Source organism: Dermacentor albipictus, chromosome 3, assembly GCF_038994185.2.
Source record: "Dermacentor albipictus isolate Rhodes 1998 colony chromosome 3, USDA_Dalb.pri_finalv2, whole genome shotgun sequence".
NCBI lineage: Eukaryota > Metazoa > Arthropoda > Arachnida > Ixodida > Ixodidae > Dermacentor > Dermacentor albipictus.
In genome coordinates, this window is record NC_091823.1 from 74,260,863 (window position 1) to 74,279,564 (window position 18,702).

Here is an 18,702-nt window from a genome sequence, read left to right on the forward strand (position 1 = left end):
CAGCTAGATTCATTTTTAATTCGTACAGCAGCAAAACATCGCCAACTGCTCTATTAATTTCTGCAAATCTAGAATCCCTACGAACAATTATAACCTTGGAATCAACAAAAGCACATACTTGAATCCTCTTATGCAGCGTCCGGCTTATTCTTTCCATTCAAAAAAAGTTAGCGAAATTTCTTGCAGAACTAACACTTGCCTGAATTCTTTCTTCTCCCGTACCATCCGTGATTGGAATTGTTTGCCCAGAGAAGTAATCGAGAACTCTTCTGTTGCCGGTTTCACTGTCGCACTTCAAAATGTGAAATGATAGTGTCTTATCACCAATGGTCCAGCAACATTCCATGAAAGTGTCACACTTACGTTTGCTTTATACTGCACATCGCATTGGCATATATAACGCATCTAACCAAATACTTTTCTTTCTTTTTCTTTTTTTTCTTCACATTGAGAATTGTTGAGCAATGCTCTTGTCTAATGCGTCTTGATGTGTGTTCATATATCCACTATTTTGCCATTTGAAATTAGATTATTCAGTGCCGTACTTGACACACCAGTCGCTTTTCTCCAGTTCCATTTGTTTGCATGTGTGCTCTTTTGTTGTGCAGGTACATTTGTGCCGAAGTGTAACCCACTCCTGCCTAAGGCCTGGAATTCAGGCTAGCAGTACTTAATAAATAAATAAATAAAATAAACATTAAACAAGGCTGGAGCTAGACCTATTGGCCCTAACTATTTCGTGCCTGGCTTTCACTTGTTGAATGCTGGGAACAGAACCTTTATTACAATTGATGAAGGTGCTGGGTATTGATACCACATATATAAGATGGTGTAAATACAGTGCAGACTCTGTGCAAAATTTGACATTTGAAATACAAGTAGATGGATCACAAAAGGCTCATAATGAGACGTTTTCAATAACAAAACATGCCACAATTATCACTCACAAGCAATTCCATCTCGGAATGTTGAGAACTAGCGTAGCTTCTTGACGTGTCCTTCGAGGGTGACCTTCAAAAGTTTATTTTCAAGTAAATCAGGGTGTGGCAACCAGCTGCCTTGTCAATTGATTGGTCATACTTAAAAGTTGTACACACTCAAGATTGTACATGGCCTGTGTTGCCTTTGGCAGCTTATATACATGATTATCTTGCTGTCTGGTGTCCAGTGCTGCGAGAGAAAAAGAGAGAGAGGCCTAAATGAACACATATTTTTCTGCCATGAGGCATCCTTCCCAAAACAAAGTGCCATATGCTGAAGGTTGCCAATAAGCCTTCCCCATCCCCCTCCAAAAGAGAGTATTCAAAGCAGATGAATGTGTTGTTCTTACATAGATGCAAATGTGTTACTCATCCAATGGATACTACACACATTGATATCTTGAATGATCAATGGCTGTGCACAAAGCATAGCTAAAATTACCTTTGCTGGGCTTTATTTCTCTCTGCATCACTAGGAGCTGGCACTACTTCCTGCTGGCATGATGTGCAGTGTTTGTAAGGAAGTTCATTTCAACTCCCGAGAGACATGCACAATTGTCTTAAGAGGAAGCTTTAGCTCCGGTGCTCCCATCTAAATACATGTAAAAGAATTCGTTTTTCTTGGCAACCACTGCACCAAATTTGACAAGGTTTGTTGCATATAAAAGGAAAACTTAAAATCTAGTGACTGTTGGTGTCGAATTTTTTATTTAGGTCCTTAATTATTTATTAAAAATTGGCAAATATGGAAATTTTTCAAAAAAAGAAACTATCAAGTTTACAACTCTGTAACTCAGAAACGAAAACTGATAATACAATTCAGTGAATTGCATATTATAGTACATCTAAAGCGGACAAAATGGATATGCTATACATGAATCTCAAAAAATTTATTCATATGGAAATAAAGCTTTTGCAGAACCTTTGTAAACAACCTAACAAATTCACCTAAAATATAAAACGACATATCAAATTTGTCCGCTTTCAATGGTCTAATGGATGCCATTTACAGAACTGCGATATCTGTTTTTGATGCAGAGTTATGAATTTGTAAACTTTGTTTTTCTATTTTTTTTAAACTTCCGAATTTTTGAAAATTCTTTTAACAAAATCCATGACCTAAATCGAAATTCCGCTTCCAACAGTCACTAGACTTTAACTTTCTCTCTCAAATGCAATAAACTTCATTAAAATCGGTCCAGGGGTTATCTCAGAAAAACGTTTTTGCGTTTTACATGTATTTGAATAGGCCGCGTCGGAGTTGGGCCTGAGCTAAAGCTTCCTCTTAACATTGTAGCTTGGTCTGTGGTTCCCTTCCTTGCTGTTGAGCAAGTGAAGTGAGCATGTTGGTGCTGACATTTGCCTGTTCTTGCCCATGTGGCCTCATCCGATCATTCATGATTAAGACTGATTTAATCTGAAGGTTAATCCTATTCTCTCACATATTTGCCAATTATGCCATCAGGTTTGGGTAGTTTATTAGAGCTGATGTTCTTGTTCTTTTTCACCCTCTCACTACCTCTATCACACTTCCATTGCGGCTTCTGAATTTCATCACAGAGCATCCTTCACAACATCATTAACCGCTTCAGCAGTTCCGTGCAGCACTGTAGAAGCTACATGCTTCTTTTACCAAGTGGGAGGCCAGACACATCTTAATGGTGCCCTTCCGCACCCTGTCATCTACAACTGCGCAGTGAGATCAGCTGTTGCGATAGCAGCAGTAGAAAATTCGTTCCGTATTTGCTTTGACATCAAGAAGGCATCCGTGTTCCAGATGTTTTGATACAAAGGAGAAAGAGGGTTGCAGAGATTTCGAAAGTGGAGGGTTCACAAGGAGCATGCGGCCAGCGTGTTGCACAGTATGGTGGCGCCGCCTCTTGATCCCTCTTGCAACATCTACTTGTGCAAGGTGCGCTCGCTGACATTTGTAAGTGCAGACATTTCCTTAATTACAATTCGTGTATGTTTACCACACTGCTTCTGCACTGTGCTGAGCATGTTCAATGCCAACTTGCTGTTCCCTTTCATGTAAAAGAGAAGCTAGGGATGACGCCACAGAAGCGAATCTGCTAATGCTATTTCTGTGAAGGATGAAGCACTACTCAGACTCAGAAGAGAATCCTCCAAAGTGTTGCATGATGATGTATGAGGTTACAGCTGTACCGCGGTGGGTTGCAGTGTCGCAGCTGCGCAGACTACATGTATAAATTGAGCCGCTGTCAAAGCAACTAATTGTTGGTACTTTTTAAGTGAAAATAATATCTATAAGGCAGCGTGCATTTTTTTTCTTTGAATGTTTTCATTCGAACAAGTGGAGAACTCTATTTTCAGTATCATAGAGCTCAATAATGAATTTATTAAAAGTGAAGCAGAATTGTGCAGTGAACTGCAGCTGTGACCTGCAGGGACGCTTCCAAGTAAACACCTGCTGACAGGACCATTTGAAAGGGCCATTTAAACATGCAACGAGGTCAGAATTATGGCACCACATCTCACTCACTAGAATCAACACTTACTGGTCGCTAGCCTTGGCTATGTTGCTAGGAACTGCTGAGACAGTATAGTTTCTCGCACGCACATGTGTTATGTACTTGCATTGCCCTCATCCTCGCCCTCTGACAACCTTTTTTGGTGTCCTTACTTCAAATCTTTAGTGTACAGCTAATTGCCATGTAACATATTTCAATGGTAATGACTTTGGCATGCTTGTGCGTTAATTTGCTCTCAAAGGAGTGACTGCTTCACACTCTTCTTTATAGGTAAGTCCACAAAGGCAATAGCAACATTAACAAATTCCACAAGGCCATGGTTAGTCTTTTCAGGAAGTTGCAGAGAACAAATGGGTTTTGTAAGCAATAAGCACCTCACCATAACAACAGTCAGTTGGTTTTGTTGGGGGAAGGGTGTGCCATATCGTCGAATTAAGGCATCAGGGCCCAATAAGGATTCCTTTGTTTTTAAGAGGAAGCTTTAGCTCAGGAGCTCCTATCTAAATACATGGGAATGGAGAAACCATTTTTCTCGGGCAACACTGCATCAAATTTCACAAGGTTTGAAGCATTCATTTAAAATAAAAAATTAAATATTGTATGACTGTTGGAAGCTAATTTCTTATTTAGGCCGTCAAATTTTAAATAAAGATTGTTAAAAATTGCAAAATCTTGGAAAACAAAGCTACTAAGTTTGCAACTCTAACTCAGCAACAAAAAACAACATCACAATTATGTGCACTGCATCCAAAGCAGACAAAATTTATGTATTATACACAGGGTCCTTCGTATTCAGGTTTTATATGTTTTTAAACTTGGGGAGGAGGGGGATGGGGTAATCAGGTGCTATTTCTAAAGAGGAAAATAGGAGAGAAATTGGGGATTTTGTTGTCTGGCATGAAAACCGAGGAGAAATCAAGGGTTTTGTTGTCTGGCAGCCCAAAGTTCAGGAATTTTTTGGTAAATTCTACAAACAATTGCAATGGTCTCCGTTTGGACACAGATGTTTTACCTAAACAAGCGATATCACTCACAGGAACATGTAATGGGAGCTGCTCCTAATTATCTGACGAACTGACCTCCACAAATCTTCTTGCCATGCATTATAATTACATTTAAAAGAAACCGCATTAACGAAAGCAAGAAATAGAGATAGGTTTGGTGGTCCTTTCTTTACACATTTCTCTGAATTTTTTTTAACAGAGGAGATAGCACAAAAAGCACTGCGCAATGGCATGCTTCACAGGAGGTGCAATGCTTTTCCTTATCCTACAAAACCTTGTTGATGTACATTATCAGCATATGCATTTGGAGCACTTCTTTGTCCATGCTAAACCTGTTGGGCCTTTAGTCCTTGTTTGTTGTCATACCATTTTACTGGTTCTGAATACATGTTTTTGCAATAGAATTAATAGAATACCAACTAGACAAATCAGCCAGCTTTCTTTGAACATAACATAGTTAGGTAAACATACTCTCAATGTCAAAGCTACCATTCGCAATACAGAGCAAAGTCAGCGCTGTGCTAGTTTGCTTCGTAGCATGTTATCGCTGTTGCCATGCATGCGACGTGTGGGAAATGCAAAAAAAATGTGCCATTGTCGTATTCATGTCAACGTGCCTACTAAAAAAAGCGAGAATCTTTGGTTCACTCAAGGCCAGCAGACACGGAATATATTATATGGTTATGCAGTTATAGTTTGATATAATGTAGTCGGTAAAATCAGCAATTCGCTTTGCTATATCAAAATTTTGTTAGTGAAATTCATCCTTTTATGCAAACAAGTAGTCGCCCATGAACTTTTCTTACACGGAAGGGGCCTAAAAATTTTCCGAATCATCGGGCAATTGCAGAAAGCAAAGTTGGACAAGAAGAAATAATAAAACGATTCCACACCGAGGCCACGCGTGGTTCAGCAGAAGCGAAAAAACGCGCAGAGCCGGCGTGGCGTGCACCAACTGGCGTTCAAACATTTTTGGCAAATATGAAAGTCGGCGACAAGAGATACGGTTTCTTGCTGTGTCTGCGATATCTTCACATCGGCGGTACGAAGCAAAGCCAGGCACTCTTTTGTGCACACTCCGCTACCATGGCTCATATAGTGTTCAGTGGGACGACGACGCCACCATGAAAAGCGCTAGCATCAGGGAGTGAATGCTTTGCCTGCCTCTCGCTTTAACAGTCCTCCGAAACTCGAGACTGTGCAAACTCCAGCACTAAATGCGTGGGAAGACAGCACATATGGTGCCACGCCATCTCAACATGCCCACTCTTTGCAGAAGCTGCAGGTTAGCTGCATATGCACTCAACCACACTGAGAGCAATGCACAGCCACAGTCATGCTAAAAAAGGTGACGGGCGCTTTAACAAAGAAAATGTGCACCTGTCCAGCTTAATGAAAACGTACCTGCTTAATGAGAAGAAAAAAAAATGAAGATTACAGGCAGCCTGGACATCAATTGAAGGTAAGTTTCCTTGATCGTGACTGCTTGTAGTTGTGACATCTTTGACCAGGGGGAAGCTTGGGGAATCTTTGGGCAGCACGATTCACCCTAGAAGAACACAAGAAGGTTGCAATGTCAGATCACCATGAAGCTTATGCATACGGCAATGCGAGCTATATGCAACGTAGCATATTCACTCTGTAGCATATTACATTGAACAATGTAATATGCTACAGAGTGAATACAGCAATACTTTAATAAAGATCACTTGAACTAGTATTCCTGGTGCACAAAGTAATTGAAAAACTTCAACATCTGTTACATTGAACCCTATACAAAAGTATTCCAGATGAATTAACTTAGTATGGGGCAACTTAGTTATACAAGCATTTACAACATGGTTGGTGGTTGTCTTGGATAAGCCGGCCAGTGGTGATAGTATACTGCTCAGTGAAATCAGCTATTGCATTCTTAAACTTTCCTTCAAAAACTATTGCTGGGTAAAGGAGAGAAACAAAGGAAGAAAATTGGGCAGAGACACTTCAGACTTCTTACGTGTGGGAATGCGAAAGCATTATAGTTCCTTTGGTGAAATGCTTCTTCATGCACATTCCTTGTCCGCGCAAGCTCTCGCCTGCATTCTAAGTGTGCCTCTGTAAGGCCAAACAAAAATGCACCGAGCGTCTCAACGTGCTCACTTGCCTGTGAGGAGCTCCACTCAGTGGCATTCAATTAGACATTAATGCTTTTTATTTTATACATTCATGACGTGGCAACATCTCCTCCCATTCAGCTGCCCCGTCACATGCCCAACGACGCATGCACCAGGACACACTTCTAGTCAACCAGAGCCGTGGAGCCGCCGTGGTGTCAAGGCAACGTGCTTGTCTCGCACCCCAGAGGCCCAGATTCAATTCCCACCGAGATCAATATTTACCAAATTTCCTTTTCAAATACATTAATTTACTTTGTTTACAGGCACCTCCCTGAGAAATTTGAAGTCAATTTAAGCATTTCTTGACATGTTCTTACTCTTTGTGCCGTCAGCCATTTTTTGGTGCCATCTTTCAGTCACGCCAACTACGCCGATAGGTCTTCGTATAATGGGGCATATAATGCTTGCGCATTAAAAAAATATGTTGCTGAAAGTAGAGCAGGTTCTACATCATTGCAATCCTAGTTAGAGCACAATAGGAACCAGTCAAATCTAACCCAAGTTAACTACTTGCACAAAACAAATGTTGCGAGGGTTTTAGAACGGTAACATAAAGTAATGCTTGCCTTTATTTCAAATCTACAGCACTTTCCATGTAGCACAGTGACTCAGGTTCAGCTTAGGTTGTTCCATTGCACATCCTTGTTGCTTCATTAGCATCTGTCCACGCGCAATGTTTGCTGCAACATTTTCAAAAAGCACCCTGCTACTCGCATCCTAAATCTTTTTCTTTCATTTCTGACTTCTCACTGGTTTGAGACTACGAGACAGGCATGGAAGGGAGGGCTTGACAAGTAAATAACAAATACAACACGCACCAAAACTTCCACAGTTCACCATGGCCACCTCGCTTGTAATTGTGCACGCACCAAACTGCCGCATGGCACAGTTCATGAAGTAGGGTGTCTCTTGTGTATTCTGCATTGTGGAGAATCTTTGCCGAGAGCTCCACACGGTAGTTGTAGTCAGCCAAATTGAAACATCGGCCCGCTGTTGACGTCAACCGGCTGTTCCAGGAAATTTCGCCTGGAGGAAGCTGTTCGCAGCAAGATGAAAAACTTAATTTGTACCTGCATTTTGTGAGAACCACACAGCATACAGCTGAACCTTGATATAAAAAACCTGGATGTAATGACTTATCAGATGTAGAAGAGCAAACCTAAATTTTATCTCACCTGTTTCAGCATGTAAGTATATGTGCATATAACAAGTGTCAGATATAAAAAAGGTATTTTCATTTCCAATAAAAGTTTCTTCTGACAAGTTTTGACTGTACAGTCAGCTCAAAGTGACGATGACCTCTTATTGAAAATCAGAAGTAATACTTTACTTTTATTATTTATTATACCCTCAGGGCCAACAGAATTACAGAGGGGGCTGGGGAATAAGTTCAAAATAAATTAAGCCCAACAGCATCAGCAAACAACCAAAATATACTAGTATAATTACTATACAGTATTAGTGGATAGCAGACCAAAGTAAATAAATATTATTTCTATTTATTCAAACTATATATCTCAACGTACATAGATTACATAAACCAGAGTGCATAAGGGACATTAATAAGCAGATTGCCCAATTCAATGTGATAGGAGCATTCAAACCATAGGGAAACAGGGAAAACAAATATACTGAAAACGAAATGTCGCATAAAGTTTCTTTAAAACGGTTAGTATCACCTGTGGATGCAACAGTCACAGGAAAGTGATTCCACTCATCAGCTGTCTGCGAGACAAATGAGTGTAAGAAGGAGGAGGATCTACAAGATGGATACCAACTTTGTGCTGGTGATCAAGTCGAGATGATATGTAATGTGGTGCCGAAAGAAGCCTGTTTCATAGTATGGGATGATGACATACCTTATGAAAGAGAGAGAGCCGCAAGTGTCTACTCCACAATGCTAAGAGTGCTAACTGTATGTTAGACTTCACTGTGGTGATGCTGGCTGTTCTGTTATAGTTGGAGAATGTGTATCATAAGGAATTATTCAGCACCATTTCCACTGAATAAATTAAATTATTTTGACTAGGGTCCCAAACTGAGGCGGCGTATTCGAGTTTAGGTCGGATAGCATCAGTCTGAGAGACAGTGGCGCATGTGAAAAATTGCGTCGGATGTAACCTAATTACCTATTAGCGTTGCTCATTACGTGTGCAATGTGTGTCGTTTAGGTAAGGTCAGATGAGGGTCGTTAGTGGGGTCGCCATATGGGTCAGGCGCATGTGTGCAGACTGGTCAAGTTCGAATTATCTGGCGAGTGCCAATTTTAAGGTTGAAATAAAGAATGTTTAGGCCCATAAAAATGTGTGCGTGCCTGCCGGGATCTTCGGTCGGGTTCGGATTAACCGGAGTCAAATTAATGGGAGTCTACTTTATAAACATTTTGCTTGCAGTTCCTTTTCATTAAAATTTTTAAAGAGCGTCGAGTTAATGCAAGATATCAAATTTTAATCAGCCAATTATTACAGCAGAAATGCACATTTACTGTGAATGCCTCATTATGGCATCTGAGCTGCCCAAGTCTTCATGGAAGTATTGCAGATGAAGTTTCACACAATGTACAATTTTACGTCAAATGCTGCTAATTTATAGCTTCAGGCAAATAAATGCTATGTTGTGTTGCCTTCAGGAGCATAAATTTGTATTTGAGTCATGACCTTTACCAGCCTACAAGTTTTAACTTGTACCCACATAAAATCTACATGTCTTATCATCCACAGAACAAAGTTTGCTCGCATTCATGTTTTGACCAGATGGAGCCAACACTGGTTTCACATAATCAAAAATATTGGACCAACTATTGAAACCCAGCCTTTTGCCAACATGAACAATGGCCAAATAAGAGCAGACCTGGGTCCTGCATTGCCTGGCTAGCTAAACTGGCTGAATGGTTCCAAACTTGTTGATTGTCAGCCATTGGTCATGTTCTCAGCTGTTGTTAACATATTATTCCTGTCACATTGCAAAGCAGTGTGTCATTTGTGCACATGGTGAATGTAGCACAGCATCACACACAGAGCAACAGGAAGCACACAATACAGTGTGTACTTCCTGATGCAATTTCAAAAAATGACATTTAACATGCACCGATTCTTAAAAAAGATGTGGTGCATCTCTTTTCGAGATGATTGCAGACGTTATGCTATTAGCAGTCTATCTTATCATTAGTGCACAATTATTGATGACTTGTTTTATGTAATGACCATTACTACAGGTGGTACACACCTAGTGACCCAAGGTAGTGCCAAAGAGATTCACTGAACGGCGGCAGATACCCAGCAACCCATATTGGTCCAACAGTTTATTTTGAACTCAGTTCGCTCAGCACAGCAGCCCAATGATAGCCTACCCAATTAACCATGGACTACCCAGTGGCCCAAGTTGGTGGCAAAGAGGTTAGGAATGGACACCCACCCACCCACCCACGCACGCACGCGCGCACACACACACACATACATACTGTAAACTGGTCAAAGTTCTCAAAGAATGCCAGTAGGATTAATAATGTGCACTAATTTTGTTAGAGTATGTTTGTCTAGGCCACAGCAGAGTTGGGTAATGAGAAGGAAACATGCAGAATAAAAATGGGCTGAAGCACATAAAGCAAGCATTACCAAGTCATCAACGATTGCTTGCTGTTATACTAGAAACAAAGAGTGTACATTCGTTGCATTCTACCGGTAATAACATATTGCGCGGAAACTTGGAGGTTAACAAAGAAGGTTGAGAAGAAGCTAAGGATAGGGCAATGAGTGACTGAACGAAAAAGAAAAATAGATGTAATGTTAAGAGACAGGAAGACAGCAGTGTGAATTAGACAGTAAATGGGAGGTAACCGATATTCACACTGAGAGTAAGGGGAAGAAACAGAGCTGGGTAGGCCATGTATAGCACAAGGCAGATAACCGATGGTCTATTAGAGATACAGAATGAGTGCCAAGGGAAAGGAAGCACACTCAAGAGTAAGAGAAATAGTGTGATGAAATTAGAAAACTTGCAGGTATAAATTGAAATTGGCTAGTGCAAGACAAGGGTAATTTGAAATCACTAGGAGGAGCCTTTGTCCTGCAGTGGACATAAAAGTAGGCTGATGATGAAGATGACACTAACTTTTCATTACCAATTTGGCCACAGTTCAGCATGAGGAGATTTCGCTTTGTATAAATACTATACTCAAAAGTCCCATACTTTTGCCATGAGAATACGGTCTGCTAAAAGACCAATGACCAATGTGACACCCTCATTTGCAACAGCTATGCATTGCAACACTTACCTTGTGAGCAAAGATCTCCCTGTTAAAAAGTAAAAAAAGGGCATTTGAGAGGTCCTCCCGAGAGTCCTTGAATCGCTGCCTAAATTTGAGCGTGTCGGGATGACACTTGTCCAGCGGTGTGCTATCAGACAGAGATTCGAGAAACCAGGCGTCCTCGTCCAGTAGTGCCTTTGCTGTGGCGCATGGCGTCACAACACGCGAGGGAACAGCCGGCTTCCTCTCCTTCCTCTCCACAGGTGTTTTCAATTCATCTTCGCTGCTGGAGCTATTCAGAAAGGAGGGGCGCCGCCTGCAAACAGATATGTTGCTGTGTTGCTAGAATAACCGCAAGCACTACAAAAAGATCTTAATTTACATGAACCCGTAAACGGTGATTACATTTTGCATCTCAAAGCAGATGCACAGGAAGTGACTAGAGTGAGGTCAGCATACCTAGCCAGCACAATATTCAGAGTTATAGCTGAGCCAAGATTTATTGCGTTTTGGGCAGCAGCACAATTTTGGTTAAGCAATGTTAGAAGTTAATCTACGTGTGCAGTAATTGAAGGCTCCTTATAATTGTTGCAAAAATTTGGCATATGGACACAAAGCATAGGGCTGCCTGCCTCACAAATTGTATCTTTAGACCAAGCTATAGCCAAACATGAATGAAAAAAATCGCAGCTTAATGACAGCTTAATGAAGTTCTCAATCAGACACTTTTTTATTCACTTAGAATGCTTGACAAGAGGACTCTGCATTCTTATATTTCTTTTGGCAAAATACTTTCTGTTGCAGTCTTCACAACAGTGGCCGTAGAGCATGGTAGTAACAACATACTTTGCACCATCTTTCAGGACATGATAAGCCAACATTTACATCATAATACATGATAAACAGCACACATTTACACAAAGGAGGAAAGGGGGACAGAAATGCAAATGCCCTGTATGTATGGGTGTCTCCCGACTGGCTTTCAGATTAAAGATATGCTGCCACCACAGCATCAGTCACACTGAGGTCTCATGCTTGTGGTGCTTCTTCAGTTGCACTTTTCCAGCTCAAGCAGGACCCCCAAAATTGTGTGAAAATCTTCAACTCCTTATTTTTTGGTTTTCACAAATGCAGGACATACAATTTCAAGAGAGATAAGTAGTAGTTTCTGTGACATATAAGCCAGATGTTGCATGCTTTTAACAAACCAAGTTCTTTCTGGCTTTGACATGAGGTGCCAGTTGTGGGGATTAATTCAAAGCTGACAGTTGTAGTTTACCCGCTGCACAATAGAGGATATACATTGTGTACAAATGCACTGTTTAAGCATGCATCTGCTAAGAACACAAGTGCACTCAAGTTTCCAAAAAAATTTGCTGTTTGGTTACAACATATGGATCGACTAGATGCAACATGAACTCTGCAAGTATGTTCCTTTCGTCATTACACAATTTTACCTGTCACACAAATTACACTTCACGGAATACAAAATTACAGAAAAGATTGACACACGCACTGTGGCACCATCTTGTGGCACAAAATTTAATCATAGATTATGTAGAACTATTGTTGCAGTGAGTAACTATGTTCTACTTAGCTGCTGGAGTAAAGCAGTCACTTAATCGTCAACACGTATATCCTTTCTTACGTTTTTTCTAGAACAACAGTGCAAAGATGTTTTTAACGTATTGTTGTTAGACAAAGTGTCTCCAGTAAGCAAACTTTCCATTAAAGGTGAAATGCATATGGATAGACTAAAACCCTATTATCGCTCCTTGTGTGGTACGACTCAAATGAAAAACATTCATCATTTGAGCTCTTAACAGCAATCAAAGGCAAAATATGCGGCAAATGTAAATATGAGAAATTGTCTCAGTTCTGCACCCTAGATAATGTGCAGCAAGTCATCTCATGGAAGAAGCAAGCTTTGTTCATGCCAAATGTACAGTTGTGTTCAATATGAACTGCAACAAAGTGCTTGTGGTTGAAGGGGCCCCACGGCTGCATAGCAGCGCCGATACTGGAAAAATTGGAGAACCAAGCACTGTTTCAATTACTGGTATTTATCAAACCAATTTTTCTTACACAGGCACAGCCGTGCAGTTTTGAAAAGTTTCCAGATTATTCAGCTCCTGGCCAGAGCTCGCATGACTCGCTTTCAATGACCAAAAGCTTCGGGAAGAGAAAAAGTTACATCTTTAATTTTCTGCAGCTTTGCATTGCCATTAGAGTTCCATGCGAGCCCATCACGCTACAACTCAAGGGCTGCTCTAGGCATGCACACAGTGGTACAAAGATTTTATAGACATCTATATGCATCTATAGACATCTATGTGCATCACTTATGTAGCAGCTATCAGTGCTAACATGCACTGATAACATGCCGCTGGGAATGTATGCATATATACAGTTGGTCACAAAGGTTTAAAGGACATGGGATATGCAAAAAAGCTGAATTCCCATAAAGCCTTGGCACACAGATTCGAATTCATTGTTTCAGCGAGCAGCAGTTCTTGCAGCCTACACAGATCTAGGTCAACTAAATTGGAAATGTCCAGCCCGAGCGCTGCAATACGATAGCGCATGAGCGCAGTCACATGCGTTTGTTTCATATTTCGATGGCTTCCTTTAAACGCCGAAAAAAAAACCCACGCAGCATGTACGGTGCCACAAAAAATTCGATCGGTTGTTTCTTGATCCCCTTTACAACGTAAAAAAATAAACGCGCTTGACCCTAAAGTGAATATTAAAAATTCTGCATAACTGATATTAGTTATTTACCCAATTAAGCGGAATATAATAAATACGCTAAGGAGCACCACATGACGGCAAACCATATGTCGTTGGTTTCATTCTCCTGCGGTTGACTAGTTTTTCTTTAAATCCTTGGTTCAAGTTACGTGAAACAACCAGTATATACATCACTGTCAGTGCAAACTGCTGTACAGGGCCAAATGTGAATATATACATCGCAGAAATTCTTGCAAACTGCTTCCTGACAGAACTTATTTGACTACAAAGGCTAAACACATCCTAGTAATGCACAGAAGGAACAAAATCAATCAGAGTTAACACACTGACCTCCATTCAACAGTATTTTCTCCCACATCACTGCAATATGGATAAAGTGGGAACTTGGGCGAGTTGGTGATTCCATATCGACATGACTGCACAGCGCAAAAGGCGAGGACAGTAGAAAGGACATATAACACAGGCGCGTTTGTCCTTTGCGCTGAGCAGTCATGCAAAATGGAGTAATAAAACGCCTCAAGAAAAAAATGGGTCTGTATAATAACTGAACATAGATGCAAGATTTTTGACAGCTCACCGAGCAGATGACCAGCAATGACGACCCAGCAACGGACGCTTCTGAGGTGTGAGAAAATTTGGAGCGTCCTTCACTTTCGGAGAAAGTCTCAGCGCGTTTTCAAACGCCTCGGACAGCTTCTCATCACATGCCATGCTTACGGGCATCTGCTTGGATGGGACAACAAAAAAGTTTTCTGAGCACTATCGCTGGCAAACACTACACAGGGCCTCCTCGGTTCGCGTGAACTGCGCGGAAATTCAGTGACAGTGCAGGAACACGCATGTGTTGTTACCGGTACTACGTACAGTGCAGCAACCCGCTAACCAGTTCAAAAGGATATTAACAGCTACACGAAAAAACACCTATCACCACAGCTATCACACGATTACACCACCATAGAATAAAGAACACCACATTCAACCCGTTGAAACTTTCCGCTTGCTTACTAATTCGTATATGTCACATGGTAACATGGATGGATGTATGGATGGATGGATGCATGGCGGCTAAACCCCTGTAACGGGTGGCGGCTAGTACCACCTAGCCTTTTACTCCCCCTCTTTTTTTTTGCTCATATTTTTTTTATAAACTTTAGTTTTCACCTCCCCCCAAATAAATAGCTAAAATAGTATAGAAAAAATTAGCTCCCCAATTTATGCTATTATCTCATCTCTCCCTTAACTTCTTCGACCAATCCTTTAACCTCCCCTTCGTTACTCAGCCAGCGTAGGGCGAAGTTCTGTGCATCTCAGCACAATGTCACAATGTGCTCTGTGGTCTCAATTTCGGCTCTGCAAGCAGTGCATAAAAGGTCCAGGTCTTCAAATTTAGCCCTATACTTGTTCTCAAAACCCCCGACCTAGCTTCGAATAATAGTGAGCTACCCCGCGAGTTACGAAAAGAGCTCTCTCTTTATCTCATGTTTTTGTGTCAGCTAGCGCTGGCTTTGTGAGCATTCTTTCTTCCCACCTTTGTCTTTACGTTTCTTTCACCTCCTTTCCCACACTATCACTCTTAGGCAAAGTTACACCCTTTGGCTTGCCCCTTCTGCCACACAACAATAATCGTTATCTGCCTTGATGCTTTCTTTAACGCTGCGAGCCCGGTACTTTCCAGTAACCAATGGCACGCGCGTTATCAGCATAGAACAGTTTACACCCATTGGAGTGCCTCTTCTGATAACGCGCGTGCCGTTCGTTACTGGAAAGTGAGTCAGAAGAGGAAAACGCTCGGAAGAACAAATCAGCATCACCCTACAAGGACAAAAGATACCAGAAAAAGAAGCCGTAAGGACGGTAAGGATTCTGGGAATGTGGGTGCAGAGCAATCAACGCTGCACACACACCATAAACCTTCTCAAGCAAGCGACGGCACAGGTGGCACGTATGATCACCCGCGCGTCTCGCAAAAAAGAAACGGCATGAAGGAGGAAGACACAGTCAAGTTGGTTAAGAGCCTCATAATCAGCCGGATTACGTACGCCCTCCCATATTACAACACAAACAAAGGCGAACGGGATCAGGCCGACGCCATCATAAGGAAAACATTCAAAACAGCGCTTCACCTACCGGCCAACACCTCGACAGAGAAGCTCCTGGCCCTCGGACTCCACAACACGTTCGAGGAGCTCAGAGGAGCACAATTAGGGTCGCAGCTACTCAGACTCCAGCAGACTACCACGGGCAGAAAGCTCCTAAAAAAACTGGGGCACAAAGAAATTGAAAGGCAAGAACAAAGAACGGCAAACCTACCCGATGAGTATCGCAGCACCATCAAGGTAGGGTCCCTACCAAGAAACATGGACCCGAATTTACACACAGCCAGGAGGAACGCTGGGGCAAAATATGTGGAAAAATACCTAGTAACAAAAGCGAACACGGTATACACGGACGCCGCGGTGTATCCTCGAGAACGACGGGAAACAGAACAAAGAGTTGTCGCGGCACTAATACACTCGGATCATAGGGAAATCGCTTGCGCGTCGGCACGGGATTGTACGGTAACCGAGGGAGAGGAAATGGCTGTTGCTCTAGCAGCTGTGGAGGGCTCCCGCACAAATATAGTGAACTAAGTATTCTAGTTCACTATACGCACAAATAGATCCCTTATAATTCTAACAGACTCCAAGGAAACATGCCGAAACTACATTAATGGCAGAATCGGTCAAAAAGCGCTCCAAATCTTCCTCCGCGCTGGCCAACAGAATAAACGCATCAGACACACCATCTTTTGGGTACCTGGGCACACTGAGATTGAGGGCAACCAAAGGGCTGATAGGATCGCTCGCGAGCATGCAAACCGAACGGACCTAAACAGAGATCCTGAGGATTTCATGACAGTGATCCCAACGTACTCTGACATACTCAATTGCCATAGAGGGACGAGGATCAGATATCCCCCGCCCCGCAATACACTTACTCAACAACAGGCAGTTTACTGGCGAAAGCTGCAGACAGGAACTTTCCCAAATTTACATATACTATGCAAAATGTTCCCAAGTCAATACAGGGACACATGCCCGTGGTGTGGTGCAATACCCACACTATATCACATCACATGGAAGTGCAATACGAATAAGGAATTCCACAAAATAGAAAATCCGAGTGCGGAGCAGTGGGAGAGCGTGCTCTCCAGCGGCGACCCTAGCCTCCAACGGAAGCTGGTGGATCATGCCCGACGAGCAGCCACGCTCAGTGGTGCCCTGGAATAGGGGCGCCAACCATGCAGGCCGGAGATCTTCATCAACTAATAGAAGATCAAGACATCCGGCCCGACCGCTGAATTACTCTTTCTAGGGTAATAAAGTTTACTTCCTCCTCCTCCTCCTGGCGCGCAGCGTTAAAGAAAGGAAACGCATCAAGGCAGATAACGATTAGTGTTGTGTGGCAGAAGGGGCAAGCCAAAGGGTGTAACTTTGCCTAAGAGTGTAGAACCATGTTGGGCCCCCTCTCTCAACTGTAGGTATCTAAACCTCAGCTTCCTAGTTCTGAGTGTCCACTTTGTGTTCAAACTTTTCATGTATAGATATTTGTACACTTCTTCCGCCCACCTTTTTTTCCCCAGTACTGCGGGTCTCTGTTCATATTTTAGCTTACTTATTGCCTCTCTACCTTCCAATGACGCCCATCTCATGTCCGCCCTGAACTTCCTCATTCGGTGTATCCCGTGTGTCCCTAAGGCCAACCTGCCTACACTTCTCGGTCTTGTTTCCATGCATGCCTGAACTTCCGATTTGATGCACAGTACTGAATTTCCGAATGTGAGGCCAGGTACCATAACGCCTTTCCATATCCCTCTAACCACCTCGTACCTACTATAGTTCCATATTGCCTTGTGTTTCATTACAGCTGAGTTTCTTTCCACTTTTTCAATCATAATTTCTTCATGTTCTCCCAGGTACTTTTCGCCCTCGTTTAGCTACATACGGACGGAAAAAACTTTAATGAGCAAAGGACCTGCGAGGTTGCCAGCCCGGGCTCAGGCCATCCGGACATTATGCACGCGACATTATATGTGCGGTGAGGCATAGCACCGCTGCCCGGTCCCGCTGGATAGCCCATATAGTTGGTCGTGTAGTTCCGAGCTAGTCAGAGCACTTAGCCATCGCTTCTCGAGATGGTCCGGTTCTGTGTTGTCCTCTACATATATCGATCTGATCTTTGTGCACTTCCATAAGATGTGTGCCATGTCTGCGTGTACGTGCTTGCAGAGCTTGCAGCTCGCGTCTGGGTATTGTGTTGAATTTACGTACTCTTTTTAAATGTACTGGGTTTCGGAACGTTCTGATTTGCAACCTTCTCCAATCTGTTTCTTGAGATCTGTCGAGTTGTTTGTGGGGTTGTGGGTATGCTTCTCTTTGTTTCGTATAGTGTGTCAGTATGTCGTGGTACGTGGTGAGTCTGTTGGAGACCCAGCCCTTCGTGAAGTTCCTAATAGCCGTCTTGGAGTCGCTGATTATTGTTTTGTCTTGTTGCCGAGCGTTGATTATAGCCAATGCGATTGCCGTTTGTTCCGCTGCCTCCGACGATCTGGTCCTTACGGAGCCTGCAGTCACTTATATTATTGTCTTTCCTTTCGTGCATACGACCGCCATTGCACTCCTTGGAGGGAGTTACTCCCTCGGAAGGAGTTACCTTTGTCAGCGCCGACCCCCACATTGTCGTCCCGGGTTTCGAGGGTACCGGGCGGCGTCTACAAAGAGCACCCCCTCCCGCGCGCCGTGGTTCTTGAGAATCATTTTTGCGGCGCGGCATTTTCTTCTATCGACATTGTGCACGGGGTGCATGTTCTTCGGGATATTTTCCGTGTTTATTGCGGCTCGGACGTCTCGGTGAATCTGCGTCTTGGGGCCGTTCATTCCGTGGTAGTTTGTGCCGACTTTTTCCGTGATTTCCCTGCCCGCCTTGGTTCGCGAGAGTCTTTCGAGTGCGCTATCCTCTGTGCTTCCGCGATTTCCTCCAGCGTGTTATGTACCCCGAGTTGTAGTAACTTTTCGTTTCTTGTGTATTGGGGGA

General features: G+C 42.6%; 1 protein-coding gene across 1 annotated transcript; it reads right to left on the minus strand.

The window, feature by feature from the left end:
* Positions 1-762: 762 nt before the first annotated feature.
* LOC135900630 (germ cell nuclear acidic-1 protein-like) lies at positions 763-14,654 on the minus strand. The gene is made up of 6 exons (XM_065430103.1): positions 14,635-14,654; positions 14,207-14,352; positions 10,906-11,194; positions 7,502-7,668; positions 5,881-6,025; positions 763-1,170 (listed from the first exon to the last, which is right to left on the minus strand). Exons 2-5 carry the CDS (start codon positions 14,350-14,352, stop codon positions 5,929-5,931), a joined length of 699 nt encoding a protein of 232 aa, XP_065286175.1. The 5' UTR covers positions 14,635-14,654; the 3' UTR covers positions 763-1,170; positions 5,881-5,928.
* Positions 14,655-18,702: the final 4,048 nt, after the last annotated feature.

Bases quoted from the DNA above. Each gene is read 5' to 3' on its own strand.
- LOC135900630 (XM_065430103.1), bottom strand. From the start codon at position 14,352: ATGCCCGTAAGCATGGCATGTGATGAGAAGCTGTCCGAGGCGTTTGAA. The intron at 11,195-14,206 runs GTGAGCTGTCAA...ATCTGTTTGCAG, and splicing joins CATTGCTGGTCATCTGCTCG to GCGGCGCCCCTCCTTTCTGA. The intron at 7,669-10,905 runs GTAAGTGTTGCA...TGCTGCGAACAG, and splicing joins GGGAGATCTTTGCTCACAAG to CTTCCTCCAGGCGAAATTTC.